The sequence below is a fragment of the Geosmithia morbida genome, assembly GCF_012550715.1.
Source record: "Geosmithia morbida isolate 1262 chromosome Unknown scaffold_5, whole genome shotgun sequence".
Lineage (NCBI taxonomy): Eukaryota > Fungi > Ascomycota > Sordariomycetes > Hypocreales > Bionectriaceae > Geosmithia > Geosmithia morbida.
In genome coordinates, this window is record NW_023336192.1 from 313,341 (window position 1) to 334,536 (window position 21,196).

At 56.1% G+C, this 21,196-nt stretch overlaps 7 protein-coding genes across 7 annotated transcripts in view; 1 reads left to right on the forward strand and 6 right to left on the reverse strand.

Annotated features, from left to right (window-relative positions):
• GMORB2_6113 (SNF2 family N-terminal domain) overlaps positions 1 to 2,954 on the reverse strand; it is a gene marked incomplete at both ends in the record, with an annotated part of 3,743 nt that extends 789 nt beyond the window's left edge. The window contains 2 exons of the mRNA XM_035468083.1: positions 25 to 116; positions 234 to 2,954. Coding sequence (XP_035322064.1) covers positions 25 to 116; positions 234 to 2,954 — 2,813 coding nt within the window. The remainder of the gene's footprint in view (positions 1 to 24; positions 117 to 233) is intronic.
• A 451-nt stretch (positions 2,955 to 3,405) lies between these two features.
• On the reverse strand, positions 3,406 to 4,995 carry GMORB2_6114 (Pfam:DUF2351; the record flags this gene model as incomplete). Its single annotated transcript, XM_035468084.1, has 2 exons — positions 3,406 to 3,990; positions 4,375 to 4,995. 2 exons carry the CDS (start codon positions 4,993 to 4,995, stop codon positions 3,406 to 3,408), a joined length of 1,206 nt encoding a protein of 401 aa, XP_035322065.1.
• A 592-nt stretch (positions 4,996 to 5,587) lies between these two features.
• On the forward strand, positions 5,588 to 10,137 carry GMORB2_6115 (cell cycle checkpoint protein; the record flags this gene model as incomplete). Its single annotated transcript, XM_035468085.1, has 3 exons — positions 5,588 to 6,077; positions 6,145 to 6,847; positions 7,203 to 10,137. 3 exons carry the CDS (start codon positions 5,588 to 5,590, stop codon positions 10,135 to 10,137), a joined length of 4,128 nt encoding a protein of 1,375 aa, XP_035322066.1.
• Positions 10,138 to 10,935: 798 nt separating this feature from the next.
• GMORB2_6116 (COP9 signalosome complex subunit 4) lies at positions 10,936 to 12,234 on the reverse strand (the record flags this gene model as incomplete). The annotated part of the gene is made up of 1 exon (XM_035468086.1): positions 10,936 to 12,234. One exon carries the CDS (start codon positions 12,232 to 12,234, stop codon positions 10,936 to 10,938), a length of 1,299 nt encoding a protein of 432 aa, XP_035322067.1.
• Positions 12,235 to 12,886: 652 nt separating this feature from the next.
• On the reverse strand, positions 12,887 to 13,904 carry GMORB2_6117 (uncharacterized protein; the record flags this gene model as incomplete). Its single annotated transcript, XM_035468087.1, has 3 exons — positions 12,887 to 13,496; positions 13,603 to 13,629; positions 13,777 to 13,904. 3 exons carry the CDS (start codon positions 13,902 to 13,904, stop codon positions 12,887 to 12,889), a joined length of 765 nt encoding a protein of 254 aa, XP_035322068.1.
• Positions 13,905 to 15,299: 1,395 nt separating this feature from the next.
• On the reverse strand, positions 15,300 to 17,720 carry GMORB2_6118 (DNA polymerase IV; the record flags this gene model as incomplete). The annotated part of the gene is made up of 2 exons (XM_035468088.1): positions 15,300 to 17,069; positions 17,349 to 17,720. Coding segments are annotated over 2 exons (2,142 nt in total), but the record flags the coding sequence as incomplete, so codon positions are not given.
• A 582-nt stretch (positions 17,721 to 18,302) lies between these two features.
• Positions 18,303 to 20,121, reverse strand: GMORB2_6119 (ammonium transporter, Amt family; the record flags this gene model as incomplete). The annotated part of the gene is made up of 3 exons (XM_035468089.1): positions 18,303 to 19,671; positions 19,856 to 19,920; positions 20,014 to 20,121. The coding sequence occupies 3 exons, from the start codon at positions 20,119 to 20,121 to the stop codon at positions 18,303 to 18,305; spliced, it is 1,542 nt and encodes a 513-aa protein (XP_035322070.1).
• Positions 20,122 to 21,196: the final 1,075 nt, after the last annotated feature.

Consider the following 21,196-nt stretch of genomic DNA (forward strand, 5'->3'; position numbering starts at 1 on the left):
CGGCGTAGAACGCATACTACGTACCTGAATGTGGCATTGTGGTGAAATGTGTTGACGTATTGGGTCCTTCTCTCCACAGAGATACTCTTGGCGTAGATGAGGTGTTGAATTTGCAACTTACACCCATCCCCAAGTCAGTTCCAATCTCCAAACTCCCCTCTTCTCTTCTTTTTTTTTTCCTCAACAAAGAATAAGGAAAGAAAAAGCAGAGGCTCGCAGATATGTAGACTTACGACATCCAACATGCTGGCGAGATACCACGCAACATTCTCGTTCTCGTAGAATATGATAATCTTTTCTTCCGCCTGATACTTGGCAACCTGATCCAGGAGGTACGACATCTTGGCCGACACGGTAGCCGTGATCCTCGTCGATTCGAGCGGCCCCGCAACGCCCAGGCTCGCATTGTCCATGGGCTTGTCCAGGTTGATGCCGCGTGAGCGCGTCTTGCGCGGGCTGTCACCGCCGAGCTTGGTGTTCCCGGCCAGCGTCTCAGCCGTTTTGGCGGGCGTGACCGTCTGCTGGAGCATCTCTCTCTCTCGCTCGCCCTTCTGCGCCAACCCCCCGTTGAGCAGTGCGTTCAGCTTTTCCGGCTCGCCCGCTGCGTTGTGCACCAGTCGTTGGAGTGCGAGTATCAGGCTGGCCAAGGTGGTGGTATTGCTGCTACCGCTCGGTTCGGTCGTCGTCCCTCCCCCAAGGGACCACGACTTGCCCGCCTTGCTGGGGAAATCTTTCACGTAGATTGGCATCTCGTGGAATTTATTGCTCAGGTTCCTCATCTCGTTCCCCACGGCGACGTGACCCAGCTTGATGGCCTGGTTCAATAGGTCCTCGTCTTCGGCACTCAGAGGGATCCTCTTCTCGCTCAGAAACTGCTCGGCCGTCTCCACCGACGTGGCAATCTCCGACGAGGTGAAGAATGAACCTCCAAAAAAGGTCGACTGCTTCAGGTTCTGCACGAGTTGCAGCAGGTTGCGTCGCTGCCGAGGGTGGAAGAAGTAGTCCTTGTCGGTCCTCTGCGACTGGACAGAGTTGAAGATGATCATCATGGAGAAGATACCCATCGACAGGCGGTCCTGGTACGAGCCGCCGAGCACGACGATCCTCTCGTCGACGCGTGGGAGGAGATCCCCGATATCGCTTAGCTGGTGTCTGACGATGAGGGAGTCCAGAGTGGCCATCAGAATGTCCCATCGTCCGTTGCTCCCCCTCTTGTGTCTCGGTAGCATCATGTATGTGTTCCAGTCGGCTCGGGCGTCGTCGGCATCTAGTTCTGTGTTAGCCCATGGTCGGACCCCGAGGAAGAGGGACGCCATCGAGCCTATGCGCTCCAGGTCCTTCCTCTCCATCTCACTCGACGACCCGCAGACGTCGGCTTCTCCCGGGGTGGGAGGATCGGGTATCGTTGAATCCTCTGGGAGGGAGTGATCCTTTGACCGTGACTTGCTGGGGTCCACGCCGAACAACCCGTACGACGGCGTTCCGGTCACGACCCAGCGCGAATCGGCCCTCAGCAGATCCAGTCCAGTCAGGAGTCTGCTGCGCCTTTTGGCACTGGAATTACCAATCTTGTGGCCTTCGTCAACGATACATCTCTTGAAGTGCAGGTTTTCAAATGGCTTTGGCTGGGAGAAGCTGGCCTGAGCGACGAGCGTTTCGAACCGAGACTGCGAGAAGAGCACGATATCACACTCGAGGAGCGCCTCGGTGGCTGGGAGAGGGTCCTTGCTGGTGACGACCACCACTTCGGTTCCTGACGTATGCTTCTGGATCTCTTGCCGCCACTGGGAGACTAGATTGTTTGGGACAACTATGAGCGTCGCTTGACTCAGGTGTACCTTTATCGGCAGACGATGGTCATGTTCGCCGTTGTCTACATGTCGGCTGGTTCGGCGTAGCTTGGGCGGCGGGACGAAGTAATACCCCGGTTGCCCTCTTATGGCGTTGATGCAACACTCCATGCCGGAGGCTTCAAGATCGTCCCTCCATGGGATAGCGTTTCGGCTGACGCACGACGCCGCCATGTCGACGAGCGATCCTATCCTGGGCCGAACTGGCGGCGGGGGTGGGCCGTAGATCTCGGGAATCTTGGTCGGCGCGCTTCTCGACGCGAGTATGAGGGCCAGGCATATAATCGTTTTCCCGGAACCCATTTCCTCCGCCAGTATGCCACCGGATATGCCGTCATAGTACCGCGGCTCTCCAAGTATTGTCCCGGATATTCTGTCCCAGTACCATTCCTTGCCGACCTGGTCCCGTAATTTCCGGAGCCTTGGGTCCAGCGTCCGACCCGGTTGCGCCTCCTTCTGGACCATCAGGGCTGACGTTCTCCTCTGGTAGTCGTAGAGGCTCGTCTCCAGGCCGGGGACCTCGCTCTTTAGCAGATTATCCATGGCGTCACGCGGCAACGGATCCGCGACGCTGATAGGGTCAGGCTTCGGCGACGGGATGTTGTTGAACAGCTCGAGAAGCGACATGTCCCTTTCCCCATAAGACGTTGTCTGATACTCCAGAGGATGCGGCCCATGGCTATTGGCAGTTCCCCGTAGGCGTCCTTCCCATGCTGCAGCCGAGTAGTCTAGCTGGGCGAGGATGGCTCGACTGGCCTTCCGAAGACTAGGATACGAGAGATCAATCAACTCGCCATGAAGCTCATCCGGCAGGATGTAGACCCTGAAGGTGGCGTAGGTAGCGTTTCTGTCGATCTTGAGTGCGAGCCGTATCCATTCCGCCTTGAGCAGTCGGGTATATGAGTTTAGAGTAGGTGACTTAAAGAGCAACGACTGTATGCCATCGGGAACATGGTGCCCGTCCTCTTGGTCCCCGGCGGGAGAGCCGAGTGTATGCCATGAGAAAAGGTCTTCCGAATCCCAAATTTCGCTGCTCAGGTCACTCTTCTCTCTGCTGATGCAGAAAGAGCCGGCAGCGATGTATCTGTCGTGGAAGGGCGCCATCGTCGTAGCGACACGCGGGCCGCAAAGTGGCCAAGGGTAAGACGACAGCGTATCAGCTAAGAACGGATGGGGATGCGAGCAATCTTCTCAACGGTATCATGGTCCAGATCTCGTCTTGAGGATTTGCAGAGTAGATAGACGTGGTGACTAAATTGCAACGTGAATGCGAATGTGCAACGTGAATGTGAATGTGCAACGTGAATGTGAACATGTAGTTTTGGCCCGACGGCAGGACAACGAAGTAATAAGTGCAAATGCCTTGGTAATGGGGATTATTGATACTGTGCCACACGCCACTTTTTTGCACCGAGCGCACAGTATCCTAGATCACACAGTAAAGCTTGCATTCACGTAATACGTAAAACATTGAGCCTACCGTCATTCATGATAACATGATAACACTGGAGACGGAGATGACTTGGGGACTGCTATTTGGTTGATCGATCTCACTTCATCTCTCTAATAAACCGACCTTCCAACTCTTGAAAGACCTCTCCCTGGCAGGCAAGAGCGTATTGCTCAACTCCAAGGTATTGGTAGCTGTCTTGATAGCTGAGGACGGAAAACTGATATCCTGAACGTCCGACGTGATGGAGTCGACTAGCTTGTTCCCTTCATCGACCGTGATGCTGCGGAACAGAATTTTCATGGCACTTTTCTTACCCTCAGCCAGTGAGGAGACGTATGTTACGTTTGAATTGAGGACCCAGAGGTGTAGGGCGACCTGCAGCTCAGTGCCATCACCGGACGGAGAAAACTCATGCGGGAAGATGACCGACTTGGATGATGCCGAACGTGATATACTAGATGCCAGGGCGGCAACGAGGCACTGGTTGCTTGTGGGGGCTGTGCAAGGCGACCGCGTCTCACAGAGAACCTGCCACTTGAACAGAGAGACGGATGAAGCGAGAACGTTGTAGAGACCAACCTGTGATCCGCAGGGCCTGCAGTAAGCGTGGAGGAACTTGGGAGGCTGAGTCTCATCCAGAGCCAGTCTACTCATGTCGTAGCCGGTTTCAAGGGTGGAGGATGAGAACTGGATGGAACAGATCAGTCGATGTTCGTACTTCTTCTCGAAGATTTTATGATTCATGTTTTTCTGTGTCTCGTATAACCGCACAGCAGCCACTTCTCTGGCTGTCATGACGAGATTAAGAAAAGAGACTTGTCGTGTCGGGCTGTCTCCTTGCAGACCGAAACCCGTTCAGCCAGGGAAGGGTTATGGTGTGCATTTCAACCACCCTCCATCGCACGAGCACGATGGCGACTAGGCTTTTGTTTTTGGGGGATTGTATCGATGGCCATGCCATTGGGGAAGCCAGTTTGAGCAACCGACGAGGCCAACTTCTTTTGCCCCCATAGGTCACAAAACGAGAGATGAACGAAGCAGAGGGATAACATGAGTCCCAAGGCAACTTACAGACAAGTGGCTGCAATCTGATTCTGAGAGCATAAATGATGTCAGATCGACAAAGCCGACTTGAGGCTGGGCGGATATGGTGCTGCTAGCACCGTAGCCACGCTGTGTCAGATGCTGATCGTCCTTGGCAGCGCCGTGATCGAGTGGTTTATGGCAATGCCAAAACTCCATCATCTCTGCCCAATTCTCACTCGGTAGATCTTTCCAGGAGGTGAGGGTACCTTTCTGCACAATATCATGGCCGCACTTTCGGCACCGGATAGGCGAGGCTGGCTGGAGATCCATGGCGTTCCATGGCAGGAGCTGGTTCTCAAGCGAGGACGCGGCGGACAGCGAAGACGCACTGGGCACCTGGTCAGACGCGGGTATGCGCCAGCTTAGGTGACCTGCCGTCGCATTTGGGATGGGAAGCGGCGTGACCAGCGATACTGGTGCTGGCAGGGCCATGGACTCTGTGTGGCCTCCATGACTGATGCGGACCACTGTGCCATTCTCAACAATCTCTGCGCTGGTTCCAGGACCCGACGCCGTCGGAAGACTCGCGATAACGGAGACCTGTCTTATGTTTGATAGAAGCTCGGCATATATCGATATGCCACTGGTTGGCAGGCTCGTTGGCATTGTGGTCTGCGAACTGAGCGAGGTTGAGAAGGGGAAGGTGAAGGGTTCGCGTCACGGTACATGCGCCTTCTCCGGCCGGTGCTGAAGTATGACTCGTGCCGATTAGTGCTGTTCAGTGCAACTGGCAGCCGGGTGACCCACCTGTAGTGCCCACTGGGCCACTTCTGACGCTATAATACTCATTGGGTTGCCAGAAAAAAAAAAAGCGGCAGGTGGGGCAGCCACACTCGCTCCTTCCTTGTGTTGGGGCTTTAAATAACTAAGCTACTTGTAGGGATGAGGTGCATCAGGTACATGGAATATGCCACGACGAGGGCATTGTGATTTTGAGAAATCATCTCGGGCCACGTGCATTTCTACCTGCACTTGATCCCCTTTCACTCGTTGATCGTCTTGGAAAAGAGCGGCACCTTGCGATACCAACATCTCCTTAACCGCGCAGGTAGACGAAGTACGAGTACGGGTACCTACTTGCCACTGCCAGTAAGTGCCAGCGCTTCACCACCGCCAGCCCAACAAATTCAACCTCATTTACCTCCTTCGTTTTGGTCTTCGCCGTCACTCAGCTCTCGACGCATCTCAAGTATCCATCATGTCGGGTATACTTTCCCATGTGCCCATTGTCAACAGGCTGGCAGGGTCTGGCTCGCGGCCTGGCATGATCGAACTGCCCCCGGTTGAAATCCACCAAGTCGAGACGAGCCCGGACCGCCGTGCTCGCGGGCTCAAACACCTGATCAAGGCCAATCATGTCAACTACTCGATCGTCTACCGCAACTACGGGTTTGACAATCACAATGCTCAAATACTCAGCTCGGCCTATCTCCTAGGCGCAGATGAGACCAAGCTCGCTGAAATCTACGAGGCCAGGGCTGAGGTTCTTGAGCCATGGCAGCCCTCGCCTGCTGAGGTGATTGACGAAGACTGGGATGACTTCGTGGGCGACAGACGGTATCAGCGTGCCTACATCGACTATTTTGAGGACAAGCTTGCCTTGGAATTTGCCTACGACTGGAAGAAGGAGGTCAGCCACTTTATGTTTGACCTGGATGAGCCTCTCTTTCATGGCTTGATCGGAGGGCGTATGTGACACCTCTCCCTCCCACCACCCTTTTTCCTGTACTGGGCCTCGCTCACCACTCGTCACAGTTGGCCATCCGCTCGTCCACCTTGGATATGCATACGAGGTAGACAGCAGGGAGTTGGCCATGGAAGCTTTGGCCCTCACAGCCATAGAGTACAATTTCCTTCACAAGTATATCAGTGACCGCTCTTATACAAGGTCGTCTCCCATCCAGTCTGATTCGCCAATGGACCTTATAGGAAAATTGGTGGATGACGAGAGATTTGACAGCATTAAGAATCAGAACCTCGATCAGCTCGAGTCCATATTTGAGCAGCATGAATCTTTCATCATGGAGTACTGGAACGGCTGGAAACTTGACGACCCCTTGAAGCAGTTTGAGCTTTCGCAGGAAGCAGCCGTTGCGCTTCTTGTGGCCACTGCCGCACCCGGAACACGCTCATACAACTTCTTCATTGCCCACATATTAACCACCAGCCATGCCGTGCGCGTGCTGCTACCCATATTCCCTGCTGAGCATCGGGTGACCCTAGTTAGGGAGTGGTGGCTCCTCGCCCTAGCCATCTTTGTCGCAAAGGGCCGCCCCAAGCCTGACTCTGAGAATATCAATGAGGATATAGGAGAGAAAGGCTGGAAGCACGTCGAATACCAGGCCTTGAATTCACCCTGGTCAACCAACGCGCACTATGTCAACGGTGAGTTTCCTTTCCCTGTCCGGATGGACCTGACCCACGAGGTGAAAGCAGCTGAACCGATCAATACCATGCAGTTATCCGCGCAATGAGGGAAGCCTCCAGGACTTGGGGTGATTCTCGTCAGTCATATCTACATGCAGCAGTGACGTTTTCCCATCAGTTTGATGGATGGGAGTTTTGAAAAGGGCTGGCTTTAGTTTTACTGTGCTGCACGTTGGTATGACACGGTCTAGGAATCCAGCGACGTAGCCACGCCTTGATCGAGAGTTAACTTCTGCCAAAATAAAGAGTGACAATCCATGTCTTTGAATGCTGGAAGAAGGTAATCCGTGAATGAGCCGTTGATAGGATAGTGAGATTGTAAGCGGGAGTCACAGTATAAATAAATATGATATCGACACTGTATGACACTATGAAGACAGTCACAGATTGAACGGACTACCACCACCAGCTCTCGGAGCCATCCAACAACACCACAGTTCATACACGACTCGTCGTACGCATATCTCACCGGGAACTACCGTATCGAGGTCCGAATGGAACAGGAGCAGCATCGCCAATGCCCGGATTGCGCTGATGGCTCCGCCCGCGAAGCGCCGCCGGCGGAAAGTCGTCGATGCTTCTGACGACGATGACGACAATGGCCAACACCAACAAGAAGACGTGTCGCCCCTGAAAAACAGCAACAATACCTTGGCCAACTTTCTCCTCGCATCTCCCAGCTCTCCCACAAAGACACGAGCCTCCACAGCGTCTCCCAGTCCCGTCAAGCCGAAGCCGAGGCCGGGGATCCGCAAGCCGAGCAAGGGCAGCAGCAGCAGCCAGAAGGATGGCAGCGGTGCCATTACGAAGAAGTCGACATCAGCAAAAGGGAATTGCGGAGACGAGAAGGGAAAATCGGCCGATCTCAAGTCGCTTTTCTCGAAACAGGCACAGCGGGCCCCCGCGCGGCATACAGACGGCACCCCTGTCGACGACCTGATTAGCGATCCCATATCCGAGGACGACGACGACATATCAGAGGTCAAGGCTAGCTCGTCGAGCCTTGTAGGACAACAAGCGAGAAAGAGACTCAGGAATTCAACAGCAGAGTCGTCGTCACATCTGCCGTCGTCATCGGCGGCGACCTTGACGACCCGCTTCCGCAAGCCACCGCTGTCCCAGCCGCCAGTGAAACCTACAAACGCGAACAGCAACAACGCCTACAACGATGACGACCAACGGCCATGGTCGGAACGCTTCGGACCGAAGAACCTCGATGAACTGGTGGTGCACAAGAAAAAGGTGGCCGACGTGCGCAGGTGGATCCAAGAGGTCACGGCCGGCCGTATGAGGCAGCGGGTACTGGTCCTCAAGGGTCCGGCCGGGTCAGCCAAGACGGCGACGCTGCGTCTGCTGGCGAGAGACATGGGCATCGAGGTGTTGGAGTGGAAGAACCCGGCCAACAATGCAGGGCTGGGGTTTTCGTCTGCATCAGCCAAGTTTGACGAGTTTCTCGGCCGCGGGGCCAAGTTTGGAGCTCTAGAGATGGACGATGACGACGACGGCAGTCGTAGCGGTGGCGGCGCGGCAGCAACGGCAGCAGTCGACGGAAACGAGGACAAGTCGAAGCGACTGATGATGATTGAAGAGTTCCCGAACACATTCTCACGCTCCTCGACAGCTCTGACGTCGTTCCGGAGCTCTATACTGCGCTATCTTGCGGCGCACGTGCCGTCCCTCAACAGCGTCTTCTCGCACCAGCACAAGCAGCAACGAGAAGCGTCCATAAAGCCGATTGTCATGATCATATCGGAGACGCTGCTGACGACGACGTCGGCCGCGGCCGACAGCTTCACGGCCCATCGGCTACTGGGACCGGAAATCCTGCGGCACCCGGGCGTGGGCGTGATAGAGTTCAACGCGGTCGCTCCGACGCTGCTAGCCAGGGCACTGGACCTGGTGGTGCAAAAGGAGGCGCGGAAATCGGGACGCAGGAGGACGCCCGGACCCGCGGTGCTGCAGCGGCTAGGCGAGATCGGCGACGTCCGCAGCGCCATCTCGTCGCTCGAGTTCCTCTGCCTCAAGGGCGACCACGAGGCCGACTGGGGCGCCAAGGTGGCGTTCACAAAGCAGAAGAAGAGCGTCAGGGACTCGATCATGCTGACACAGGGCGAGACCGACAGTCTGGAGCTGATATCCCAGCGCGAGGCGAGCCTGGGCATCTTCCACGCCGTGGGCAAGGTGGTCTACAACAAACGTGAGGAGGTGCCGTCGACGGACAGCGCAGAGGTGAGCCTGCCGCCTCACATGGCGCAGCACGCACGGCCCAAGCGCTCGCAGGTGTCCGTCGACGCGCTGATGGACGAGACGGGCACGGACACGCACACCTTCATCTCGGCGCTGCACGAGAACTATGCGGCCTCGTGCGAGAGCACGGGACCCATGGACCTCTCCACGCCGATGGACTACATAAACGACTGCATCGAGTCCCTCTCGGAGAGCGACCTGCTCTGCCCGTCGCGCGACATCTTCTTCGGCGGCAGGGGCTGGTCGCTCGGCGGTGGGAGGGACATGGGAAGCCATGTGCTCCGCCAGGACGAAATCATGTTCCACGTCGCCGTGAGGGGGATGCTCTTCTCCCTTCCCGACCCCGTCCAGCGCAAGATGTCGACGTCATTCAAGGGGTCCGACGCCTTCAAGATGTTCTACCCGCAGAGCCTCAAGCTGTGGCGTGCGAAGGAGGAGATTGAGGGTATGGTGGACATGTGGTCGTCAAACATGCTAAAGGGGGAGTGGTGGGCGCCTACGAGAAACCTGACGGATGGAGCCAGTGCGTTTCGAAGACCACAGATTGCACCCCCACCACCACCACCACCACCACCACCATCATCATCATCACTGCCGACGACAATGACTCAGCAGCAACGGCAACGGCAGCAGCAGCAGCAGCAGCAGCAACTATACACAGATAACAACAACAACAAAAACAACGATGACGGACCACTCATATCTCTCGGCAGCGCTGCACGACGCGAGATGCTCCTAGAACGACTACCGTACATGGCACAGATAGCCCGTAGAACTGCCCACGGCAACAGGTCGTGTCCCATACCCATCCGTCTCCGCGACCTGGACAAGGTGGTCGCCTTCAAAGGCGTCGCGTCGGTAGACGAGAAGGCAGAGGACGACGAGGACGTCGAAGAGGATGCCGAACAGGCTGGTGGTGGCGCAACCGGTGACGCCGACGATGCCTGGGCGACTGACAAGCCGTCGGATGAAGTGTCGCCCCGGAAGAAGAGGGCGGCGGGTATAAAGTCCGGGGGCATGACGGGTATGCTGGCGCAGAGATTGGTTCTTAGTGATGATGATATCGAGGACTAAAGGGAGGGGAGGGAGCCATGTATAAATCAACATTGCGTGTGTCGTTTCTTCTCATTCTAGAGACGTGGTGAAAAAACAAATGGGGGGGGGATATATATATATATATATGGGCGTGATTATTTCAAGATGTAGGCGTTTTGTGCTGAAATTTTTTTTTTCATTTTTTTTTAATTTGCTATGGGAATTATTGTAAATATCTCTGGTCTCTCCTCCCCCTTCCCCATGCGCACATCGATAATTACCTATTCCATAACTTAGAGCACGGCATACTTTACAGTGACCAAACGACCAACCTCTGGGACTGTCAATGTCTCGGGCTTTGGCGAGACTCCTTCACATCGGGATGGGGTTCCTTACTTCTACGAAGGAGACTGGGAGGGATTTTTTTTTTGATGAGTGTATTCACATTGTCTCCATTCAAGAATACATGATAGCTATATATATATATATATTTATATTGGCTCTCCTTTCTTCTTATCCTTGTTCTTTTTCAACAATATTGATAATGTTTTGCTCACCTGATTGGACATGTCAAGAGACCCAAACAGAGACAGAAAAAAAGAAAAATACACTGGCAAACCTGTTTCCCAAACGCCTTTGTAATGCTTGCTTTGGTTTTTTTCCTCCTTGTTCTTTTCTTAAGAAGAATATATTGTGTGTGTGCGTGTGTGTGCCCCCAAGGGCATTGTGTACTCGTAAAATAATATCATGTTTCTGGTCTTGTCTTTTAACTGACGAGGTTGGTCTCGACAAATGTCTACTGGCCGTTAGTTGTCATGATATACAGCATACACACACTCAAAAGGGAGAAGGGGTCGGAGAGAAGAAGAGAGAGAGAGAGAGAGAGAAGAAGAAAAGTACCGGAAACTTTTGATGCAGAGCAGTGGTGATATTCTCCACCTCATCAGCCAGACTCTGGACGTTGGTATCCCACCGTGCAATCTCCTTGCCGAAAGCGGCGACGGTACGGCCGCTGCCCTTCTCGCCGGAAGCCTCACCGCCGCCAAAGTAGACGATGCCGTCGAGCTGGTCGATGCGGCCGACCAGCCGACCCTGCTCGATCATGCCGGCGGTGATCTCCTCGGCCCTGGCGGCGTCGAGGCCGAGCAGGAGGCCCAGGTCGTCGAAGCGGATGTTTGCGTACAGCTTCGAGGCCCCGACGAGGTTGTGCTCGACGACGGCCCTGGCCAGCACGGTGGACCCGTCCGAGGTGGTGGCGAGCTGGTGCGGCTGCAGGTCCCTGGCGAAGGCGGCGACCTGGTCCGGGCCGAGGAGGCGGTCGAGCAGCATGCTCTCCAGCATGGGGAACTCGGGCAGCTGGGGGGAGCGGTCGTCCTTGTGGAGGCGGCCGAGGGTGCGGCCGCGCAGGGGCCCGGCGGGGGCCAGGATGGCGCACCGCGCCGCCATGGACAGCGTGTGCAGCCTCTCGTCCTCGGCGATGGCTCGCGAGAAGCTGACCTCGTGGTACTTGTTGGCGGCGGGGAGGAAGTCGCGCTTGGCGTCGAGGATGCGCGCCTGGCACAGGTTGAAGTGCAGCGTCAGGTCGGCGTCCTCGACCTGGTGCATCATGTTCTTCAGCTTGCTGACGTAGACGTCGGCGCCGGTGCTGTCGTCCACCTCGAGCAGGTTGCGCGCGATGCGGATCCAGGTCTGCGCCCGCTGCGCCGCCGTCAGCTGCCGCTGCGAGCTGTCGAGCGGTATGGCCGCCAGCGTCCGCGCCGCCGCCACGAAGTCCTCCTGCTCCTCGTGCGCGCTCGCCACCAGCTCCCGCACCGTCGCCTCCGCGTCCGCGTAGTTGGCCGGCTGGCCCGACAGCAGCTCCAGCGTCCGGTCGCCGACCTCGATCCACAGGTCCGCCCCGCCGCCGACCTCGATCGACCTGAGCGTCTCGACGAACGTGCCGAGGACGGAGCGCGTCGCCACGACCCCCAGGGACGCGCCGAAGAAGGAGGTGGCGATGGCTACCAGGTCGTCGGCTGCCGTCGACGGCGTCGACAGCTCCTTGATCCGGGAGAGCATGTCCTCGTACACCTTGCCCTTGTCGGCTGCTTGGCCGGCACTGGCGAGCGCCTCGGCCACCTTGGGGTTCGGGGGCATGGTGTATGGTGTATTTTTTTTTTGTATTTTTGTATTTCTGTTTCTGTTTTTGCGTGTATCGTGTATGTATATGTATACGTACGTGTACGCGTGTCCTGTCTGTCTGTCGTCCTTCCTATCAGATCACCTATCGTCGACTTGTGATGGATGCGTTCGGTCGGGAAGTGATCCTGTCGGGCGTATGCGTCAAGTTGGAGGTGAGAGGTGCAGAAGGATGAGGAGGGGTGGAGCTGTGGTCAGCAGTCGGCGTTGGTGGGGTCTGCTTGTCATGTGCATTGCGTAGGCAATACAGTGTAGACATAGTCTACAGAGGACCAAGCAGACATTCATCGAAGCATTATCAACACAAGAATCTGACACGGATAATAATACATGAGAGAACCTGGATATGAATGCTGGAAACGCTTCGTCTCTCCAGTTCATATATATAAGATGGGTCGTGATGTATTTGTCATGTAATGATGTTTATATGCGACGTATACAAACTACTAGGTAATACCCTTCCCTCGAAACGCCAGATACCCAAACCGTGAGAAGCCATCGAGAAGGAGATGGAGTGACAGAGAAGAAGGAAGAGAGGAGAGAGAGAGAGAGAGAGAGAGAGAGAGAAGAGAGGAATGAGAAGAAGAAGAGAGAGAGAGGGAGAGTTGGCCTACTTGTTGTGCCACAGGAGCGTCCTCAGGGAATCCCAGCTATCGCAGTCCCTGTAGATGTAGACCATGCTGCTCCGCAGACTGGACTGGAGATCGTCGGGGTGCTTGTCAAAGAGGAGCATGACGAGGCCCCAGGACAGCGACGCAAAGGCCGGCCAGGCATAGTGCGTGATGTTCGACCGGGCAGGCTCCTCCGTCAGGCCGGGGATGCCGTGTCCCGGCTTGACGGCGATGCTGGCCAGGGCGAGGGCCACGCGGGCAAAGATGTAGATGACAATCTGCTGGCTGACGGGGGAGATCTTGCCCGTCCGGGGGGAGCGACGGCCAAAGACCAGGTAGCCTCCCAGCATGCCGGCCGCGAGGGAATCGTACGGGCCTGTGAATTGATTTTCCGCCGGAACCTGGTCAGGAATCATCCTGCTCTTCGCGGTGGGGGGAGGAGTCTTCTGTAACACGGAGGGGGAGATGCCGTCCTCACCTTCCTTGCCTGGCGTGGCTCCGTAGTATTTGAGTGCCAGCAGGGTAATCTTGTATATGCTCGCGAATCGAGCCAGGTTGCTGGCATGATGTCTCGTAGCCCTGAGGACGAGGGACAGCTTTTCGCGGAAGCTGTTTCTCATTGTTACTGTTAATTTTTGATGGTTTTTTTTTTTCCCTCCCCTCCATCCCGTCAATCGTTGGTAGGGAATAGGTTCGAAGGGGGAGAAGGACGTACGTTCCGGATCGGAAGAGGAATATCATTCTGCAGAGAGAGAGAGAGTGAGAGAGAGGAGGGGGGGAGGGGGTTAGCAGATGTGAGAAGAAAGGAAGAGGAGAAGAGGAGAATAAGAAATAAGAGAGAGAGAGAGAGAGAGAGAGAGAGAGATTGTGATGGAGGGAGAAAACGTACACGAGCGCATGCGGAAATCGCACCTTGGCACCATACACGGCACCGTTGCGCGCCGTCTTGACAAGTGACAAGATGTCATGGTACCGAGGGTCCTTGATGATTTCCTCCAAGAAAGCCTGTAGTACCATTTTTTTTCAAAAAAAAAAGAAGAAAAAAAGTCATTAGATATCACTATTCTCTCATCCTGATTCGATAGCCCACTCGTATCTTATTGCCCTCCTATCGTTCTGTCGGGAGTCTGTCGTTTCGATCCGTGCGCACCTTGAGGCTTTCAATCGACAAGGCCATGACGGGTGATGGATTGTCTCGGTCTATTCTCTCTGTTGTCGGGATAGGGCGTCGAAGAGGGAGAGAGGGAGAGAGATCAGGTCATCTGGGCGTCGCAGGGGAGATGGATTAGATGATTGGAGATGCGAATAGTCTCAACTCTCCAAGGGAAAGATATCGATTGTCGGATGCAGGATTTGGGAGAGATTGACCTTGAAATAAACACACACACAGATGGAGAGGGAGAGAGAGAGGAAGAGAGAGAGAGAGAGAGACAAGAGAGGGAGAGAGACGATGGAATAAAATGAAGGGATGGGAGGATGGATATTTCTGTCCCTCGGCCCATGAGCCTCGGGCCAGAAATGCGCACGGCTATTGTTCTTCCCCACCAATACCCGCCTATGACGCACTCTCTTCACCTCTCTTCACAGCGCCTTTGATCGCTATATGGAGATGATCAATCACCTCACCTCTATTGATACTGAGTATCGCAGCAGCATCGCCCAAACAAATTTCTTCTTACGAATGTACTCATCATTAATCTCTCTCTCTCTCTCTCTCTCTTTATAATTTTTTTCTTTTCTTTCTTCTTCTTTCTTCTTTCATTTTAATTTTAATTTTTTTAATTTTTTTTTTTTAAAAAAAAAACCAACTGTACGTAAGCAGCACCGGCATTCTCTCTCTCCCTTTTTTCCCCCATGTGATAATCGTGTGGATATCACCAAATGCCAGCATATCCGGAACATTAGATAACCCGGACCCGTCAGGGGCAGCACCGGCCGCATCAACGCCAGATTCGTAGCATCACGGTAGTGACAAGAGGAAGAGGACGAGAACCCGGATCGACTTCGCATAGCATACCTGCCCCTTTGCGGAGGAGGCTGTCGTGCACGTGATAGACCGGTTATTTATAGATCCATCGTCAATACCAGCGGGTATTCATCATGTGATAATTCATCAATCTATTCTTCCGTCAAAAAAATGAAGAAAAGAAGAAGACCCATCCTTCAAACCCTCATGACTCTCTTCTCGGGGGGTTCCGACCGTCATGCACGCATGCTGGTCAAGAATTCGAGATGCAGAATGAGCATGCATGTACTGATACATAATGTAATATAATATACTATATATATATATATATGTGTGTGTGTGTGTGTGATCCTCCGACCTCAGCACCATCGTTCATGCGCTTCCCTCCACTTCACACCCAGCAAGTCAAAGATCCTCCTCTCGTCCTTAGCCTCCACCAGCGTACCGTCCGTCACCCTCGCCCTGCCCGCCCCGCGCATCACGTCCCTGTACAGGCCACGCTGGTTGAGCCTCATGCCCTTGCGCGAGGCCAGCAGCCTCAGGCTCCGGTTGAACAGGTCGTTCCCGGTAAAGTAGATGAGGGCCGCGCCCAGCTCCGTCTCCGGCACGAGCAGGAAATCTATCCTCCTCCACCGTCTCCGCTCCCCCCCCCCCGCACCTCCCGTAGCGGTGGCGGTAGCGGTAGCGGTAGCGGTGGCGGTGGCAGTGTCGACACCGCCCGGGTCCGTCGGCTGAGCCTGAGCCTGAGCCTGCGCCGGAAGGACGCAGCATCCGTGCCATCTGCTCCTCCCGCTGCCGGCGAGGTGCGCCACCAGGAAGCCCTCCCTCTCCAGCTTACCCACCAGCTCGCCGAGGAAGGGCGCCAGCTCCTCCGAGCTTCCGGTCCCCACCCGCGTGACGAGCAGGTCGATGTCGTGCGACGACTCCGCCCCCCTCCGGTAGCTGCCGCCGATGATGACGCACACCCCCGGGTCTATCGCCGCCGCCGCCCTCCTCACCACCGCCCCGAGGAGCTCCACCTCGCGCCGCGGTATCCTCCTGACCAGGTCGTCGTGGTGCTGTATGCCCAGCATCTGGCTGGCCGACAGCCTGACCCTCCCGGGCCCGTCGCCGCCGCCGCCGCCGCCGCCGTCGGCGAGGAGCAGGTCCTCCAGCGTCCTGTGACCCTGCGCGACCCACCGCTGCGCGAGCCTCATGCCGACGCCGTAGATGCCCGTGAACAGCCGCAGGGATTCGCTCGCCGGCTCCGCCTCGGCGTACTCTAGCCGCCTGAGCCTGTCCGTCGAGACGATCTCCTCCACCTTTTGCGCCAGGCGCCGTCCGATCGACGGCAGCCGCACGGCCTCGTCCTCGGTGCAGATCTGGACCGTCTGCCGCCGCAGCGTCGCCGCGGCCCGCCGGTACGCCATGGCCCGCCACGTGTCTTCCGTCTGGTCGTAGTAGCTCGCCATCTTCTGGAGCATCTCGATGGTCCGCGCGTTGGGGTTGGGATCGTCGCCGTCCTTGGTGGCGCCCCGCTGGCGGGTCCATGACTGCTCTGCCCTTCCTCCATGGCCTCTCGGTGCAGGTGCATGTGCAGGTGCAGGTGCTGATGCTGGCGTTGCCGTCGTCTTGCCTACCACTGCCATGGTCTTTCCCGCCGCTGGCCTTGTAGAACGATGATTGTCTGGATCCGGATCTCGGGATGGTCCGTCATCATCGTCGTCGTCATCGTCGTCGTCGTCGTCGTCGTTGTCGTCGTCATCATCGTCGAGCGGTAGGTTCCTGTACTGCTGCATCATGTGTATGAACCCGGACAGCTCATCTGCAGCAGCCGCAGCCCCCCGCGCAGTACCGTCCACCTCCTGCGACTCGTCCCCCACGCGGATCGGTGTTCCGGAGGGGATGATCTGTCGTCGTGACTCCTTGATCGCGAGCGAGCCACCCTCGCCGCCGTCGGCGTCAGACGGCGCCGCCGGGGCAGCCGCAGCCGCGGGTGCAGATGCGGTGACTACCTGTCCGGAGACGCGATACCTGTTCTGCCTCGGATCCAGCAACGTCTTGAACTGGATGCATTCGAGCGGGTAGTCCTCGCCCACCACGACCGGGGCGGCAGCAGATGTGCCGTCGGCCTCGGGCAGGAGCGGCTCGACGTCACGGTAGCACAAGGCCCGGTCGACAACTACGTGAGTCGCGTCGCCGGAACTCCTCGTCCAGTTGGCGCCGTGCTCTCGCGCCTTGGCAATGCGGATGCGCCGCGCGGGGGAGATGTCATTGTTGGGGACGTAGAAGAAGGATAGGCCGGAGAAGAGTTGGGGGACGGCGGTAGTCGCACAGGTAGTAGTAGTGGTGGTGGTGGTGGTGGTGGTAGCAGAAGCAGCAGCAGCAGCAGCAGTAGTGGCAGAACGCTTGCGTTTCTTGGGTGCCGCAGCAGCAGCGGTACTGGGTGCACTGCCCGTGGAATTCGTGCCTTCTTCCTTGGACGGTAGTCTTGGTCTTCGTCGGCCCCTCTTGACTTGCTTGGTGGCGGTGGTTCCTGGCCGAGGCGCTGTTGCTGCCGTCTTGCGAGATATGGTCGGCGATGGCGTCGCCTCCGCTGGGGCTGGCGATGGCGGCCGTGCTCCTTCTGGTGGCGGTGGTGGCGGTGGTGGCGGATGGAAGAAGTTCCGGCTCTCCATACGGGCATCACCGTCCAGATCATCTTCGTCGTCGTCGTCGTCGTCGTCGTCCCCGTGGTGGTAGTCCGTAACGATCCATCCAAGGGCAGCCTGCTTGTCCGCCAGACGCGTTTGGTCATCGCCGTTGCCGCGTACGGTAGCATTGGTACGGCTGTTACTGCTGCCGCCCCCATCCGTCACAGGTTCTCTCTGCTCCACGACGCAGGACATTGATTCTCATCCTTGACGACGAAATTGAGGGCAGATGTGGAGTGGAGGCTGAGCTTGATCCGGGCAGAGACCGCGGTTGCGTGAATGTTAGTGGGCCAGGCAAGCATCTGCTGATGATTACAGTTCGGATGACTCAAGACAAGAAATGGAGAAACCAACACACACAGAACAGGTCACAAGGAGAACGTGGAGGAAGGTGGGAGAGTAAACAGTTTCGATATACTATAATACATGAGTTTTTTCCTGTAACAGATAAAAAAAATAAGAATAAAAATAATCATAGTCATGATACATGTAGCCGCCGAATATAAGAGCCCCTCCCCACAACTCTAGCCATCCAAATAACTGATGGTAAAGAAACGCCATCTATCCCAGTAGCTTCTTTGGTTCAGATAACGCCCCTGGTATAAAGAGAAAATTCAAGTAATTAAAAGAAGAAGAAAAAGAGGACAGAGGGAGACGGAGAAGAAAGAGAGAGAGGGAGAGAGAAAAAGGCCATGTCGTAAGTTGTACAGATTGTACAGAAAAAGAAAAGAAGAAGAATCCACAGAAAAGTATAGAGAAAAGAGGACAGGCAAGGAATTACTGTCCATGCGTCAGCGATGGCCCAGGCCCGTACATTAACGGTACGCCATGCTTCTCGACCTGCTGCTGCTGCTGATCGTGGTGGTGGAACTGGTTGTGGAACGCGGCCGGATCGGCCGAGTACCTGGCGGCGGGGCCGGCGGCGACCTCCTGGTGCTGATCAGCCTCGCTGAGCACCTCCCTGGTCAGCTCGACGTAGTCGTAGGCGAACTCGCCGATCTCGGTGTCGTCCATGCCGAGGATCTCGGCGTCTTCGGAGGCTCGGATGCGCAGGCCCGGGACGAGGTTGAGCAGGAAGAGGATGAGGCAGGTGGCGGCGAAGGAGTAGGCCATGCCGGTGAAGGAGTCGGCCAGCTGGTAGGCCAGCTGGATCCAGTGGCGGTTGAGCCAGCCGCCGTCGATGCGGGAGACGCCGTCGAGGGCGGCGACGTAGTCGGCGGCGAAGAGGGCAGTGAGGACGTTGCCGACGAGGCCGCCGACGCCGTGGACGGCGAAGATGTCGAGGGCGTCGTCGACGCGCAGCAGGAACTTGAGCTTGGTGGCGTAGTTGGACACGGAGGCGCCGACGAGGCCGAAGACGACGGCGGCCCAGGGCGGCACGAAGCCCGAGCCGGGCGTGATGCAGACCAGGCCGGCCACGACGCCGGAGCAGAAGCCGACGGTCGACCACTTCCTCTCGAGGCGGTAGTCGAGGACGCACCAGGTGATGCCGCCGACGCAGGCGGCCAGGTTGGTCACCACGGCGGCCATGACGGCCCTCAGGTTGGCGGCCAGCGCCGACCCGGCGTTGAAGCCGAACCAGCCGACCCAGAGGAAGACGGTGCCGACGACGATGTGCGTCACGTTGTGGGGCCGGTAGTTGAGCTCGTGGGTGCCGTGCCCCCTCCGCTTGCCGAGCATCATCGAGTAGGCCAGGGCCGAGGAGCCGGAGGCGATGTGGACCGGCGTGCCCCCGGCAAAGTCGAGCCCGCCCATCCGGTTCGACCACCCGCTCGGGTTCCAGGTCCAGCACGCGATCGGGTCGTACACGGCCGTGGCCCAGACGAACATGAAGACGATGCAGGGCAGCATCCGACCCCGCTCGGCCACGGCCCCGGTGGCCAGCGCCACCGTGATGGCGCTGAACATGCCCTGGTAGACGGCGAACAGAAGGTCCGGGATCCTGTCCGACCCCACGGACGGCCGCGCCAGCACGTCCATGAAGCCGAAGTTGCGGAGGTCCCCGATGAAGCGCCCGGCCGTGTGGGAGAAGGTGAGGGAGTATCCCCAGAAGAACCACTGGAAGCAGGTGACGCCCACGGCCATGATGGATAGCCAGATCAGGGATAGGGCAGATTTTCGACGGGCGAGTCCGGAGTAGAAGAAACTAAGGAGGGGGGGGGGGGTTGTCTGGTCAGCTGTCGTCGTCGTTTCTTCTCTTCTTCTCTCTGACAAATCTTCCTTCATTCTCTCTGTTCTCAGGGGGAGGGGGGGGGGGGGGGGGGGGAAAAAAAGAAGAGAGAAGAGAGAGAGAAGAGAGGTGAGGAGAGCAGGAAGGGTGCACAGCATACCCGACTCCAGGAATCATGAGGAGAACGAGACCGGTGGCCGTCACCACCCAGGCAATGTCGCCTGCCTGAGGGAAGGAGAAGGAGAGGAGTCAGTCATCGGCTCGCGAACCCAGAGATTCTGGGGGAGGAGGAGGGGGGGGACGAGGGATCTATCCCACATTATACCAGAGATTGACGTCGAATTCGAGAGGATCGGCGCCCTTCTCTCCTGTGCCGTTGTAGGGGATAGTAGCATCCCTCTGGTCGAGCAGATCCATGCTGGCCATGGCTTTTTTGAGGATTTTCGTCGGTCGGGTCGAATGTATATATATTCGGCGTCCTTTTTCTTCTCTTTCTCTGATTCTCTCTTCTTCCCTCCTCCTGTGATTTTTTTATTATTATTAATTTTTCTCTCTCTCTTCTTTCTTGTTCAGATCCTCCACCCCTTTCTTCCTTTCGTATTCTGCGGCGTCAAATTATTATTATTGCTGTTGTTGTCGTTGTCGTCGTCGTTGTTGTTGTCGTCGAAGAACTGTCGAAATATGTTCCCCCACCAAAAAGAAATGTAAAAAAATAAAAAAATAAAAAAGAAGAGACAAGAAAGAAACCACCCCGTGGAAGGGCAACGTCCTACGTTTGCGTGAGCGACAATCCGTGGGCAGGAGAGAGAGAGAGAGAGAGAGAGAGTTAGAGAGAGAGAGATAGAGAGAGAGTTAGAGAGAGAGTTAGAGAGAGAGAGGTAGAGGTAGATAGATAGATAGAGAGAGAGAGAGAGAGACAGAGAGAGATGAGGGGAAAAAAGAGGGAAGGAGACTAAGGAAAAAGAAGAGAAGAGGGAAAAAAAAGGAAGGAAAAAAAAGAGAAGAAGAAAAGAGAGGAATTATGTCACGCGGCAGGCTCTGGTGGGGTTGGTGGATTTTGGCTACTCGTAGATCCCAGAACGGGGGACAAGCGTGGGGCTCAGCCGAATGGATCCTGGAATTCCTCTTGTGTATCGAGATAACGTGTTGCTTCTCTATCACTCGTACCTGTGCGGGAAGTGCTGATGAGATGATTGTAGACGCGGTCAGGGACATGTCGGACGTAGATGAATCGGGGACATGGTAGTCGGGAGAGAGAGAGAGGCAGAGGAGAGAGGAGGAGAAGACATTGTGCCCATGTGCTGATATAATAATATTGATGGAATAAAAAATAAATAGATATTTAAAATGATGATAGGAATATTACATATATATACAAGAGAAAATATATACAAAAGAAAATCAATAGATATGACCAGGTTCAGAGTACGGACCGCCGCAGAGCACGTACAGTATGACTGCGCAGAAAAACGTGGGACGAAGCCCGGGGGGGGGGGGGGGG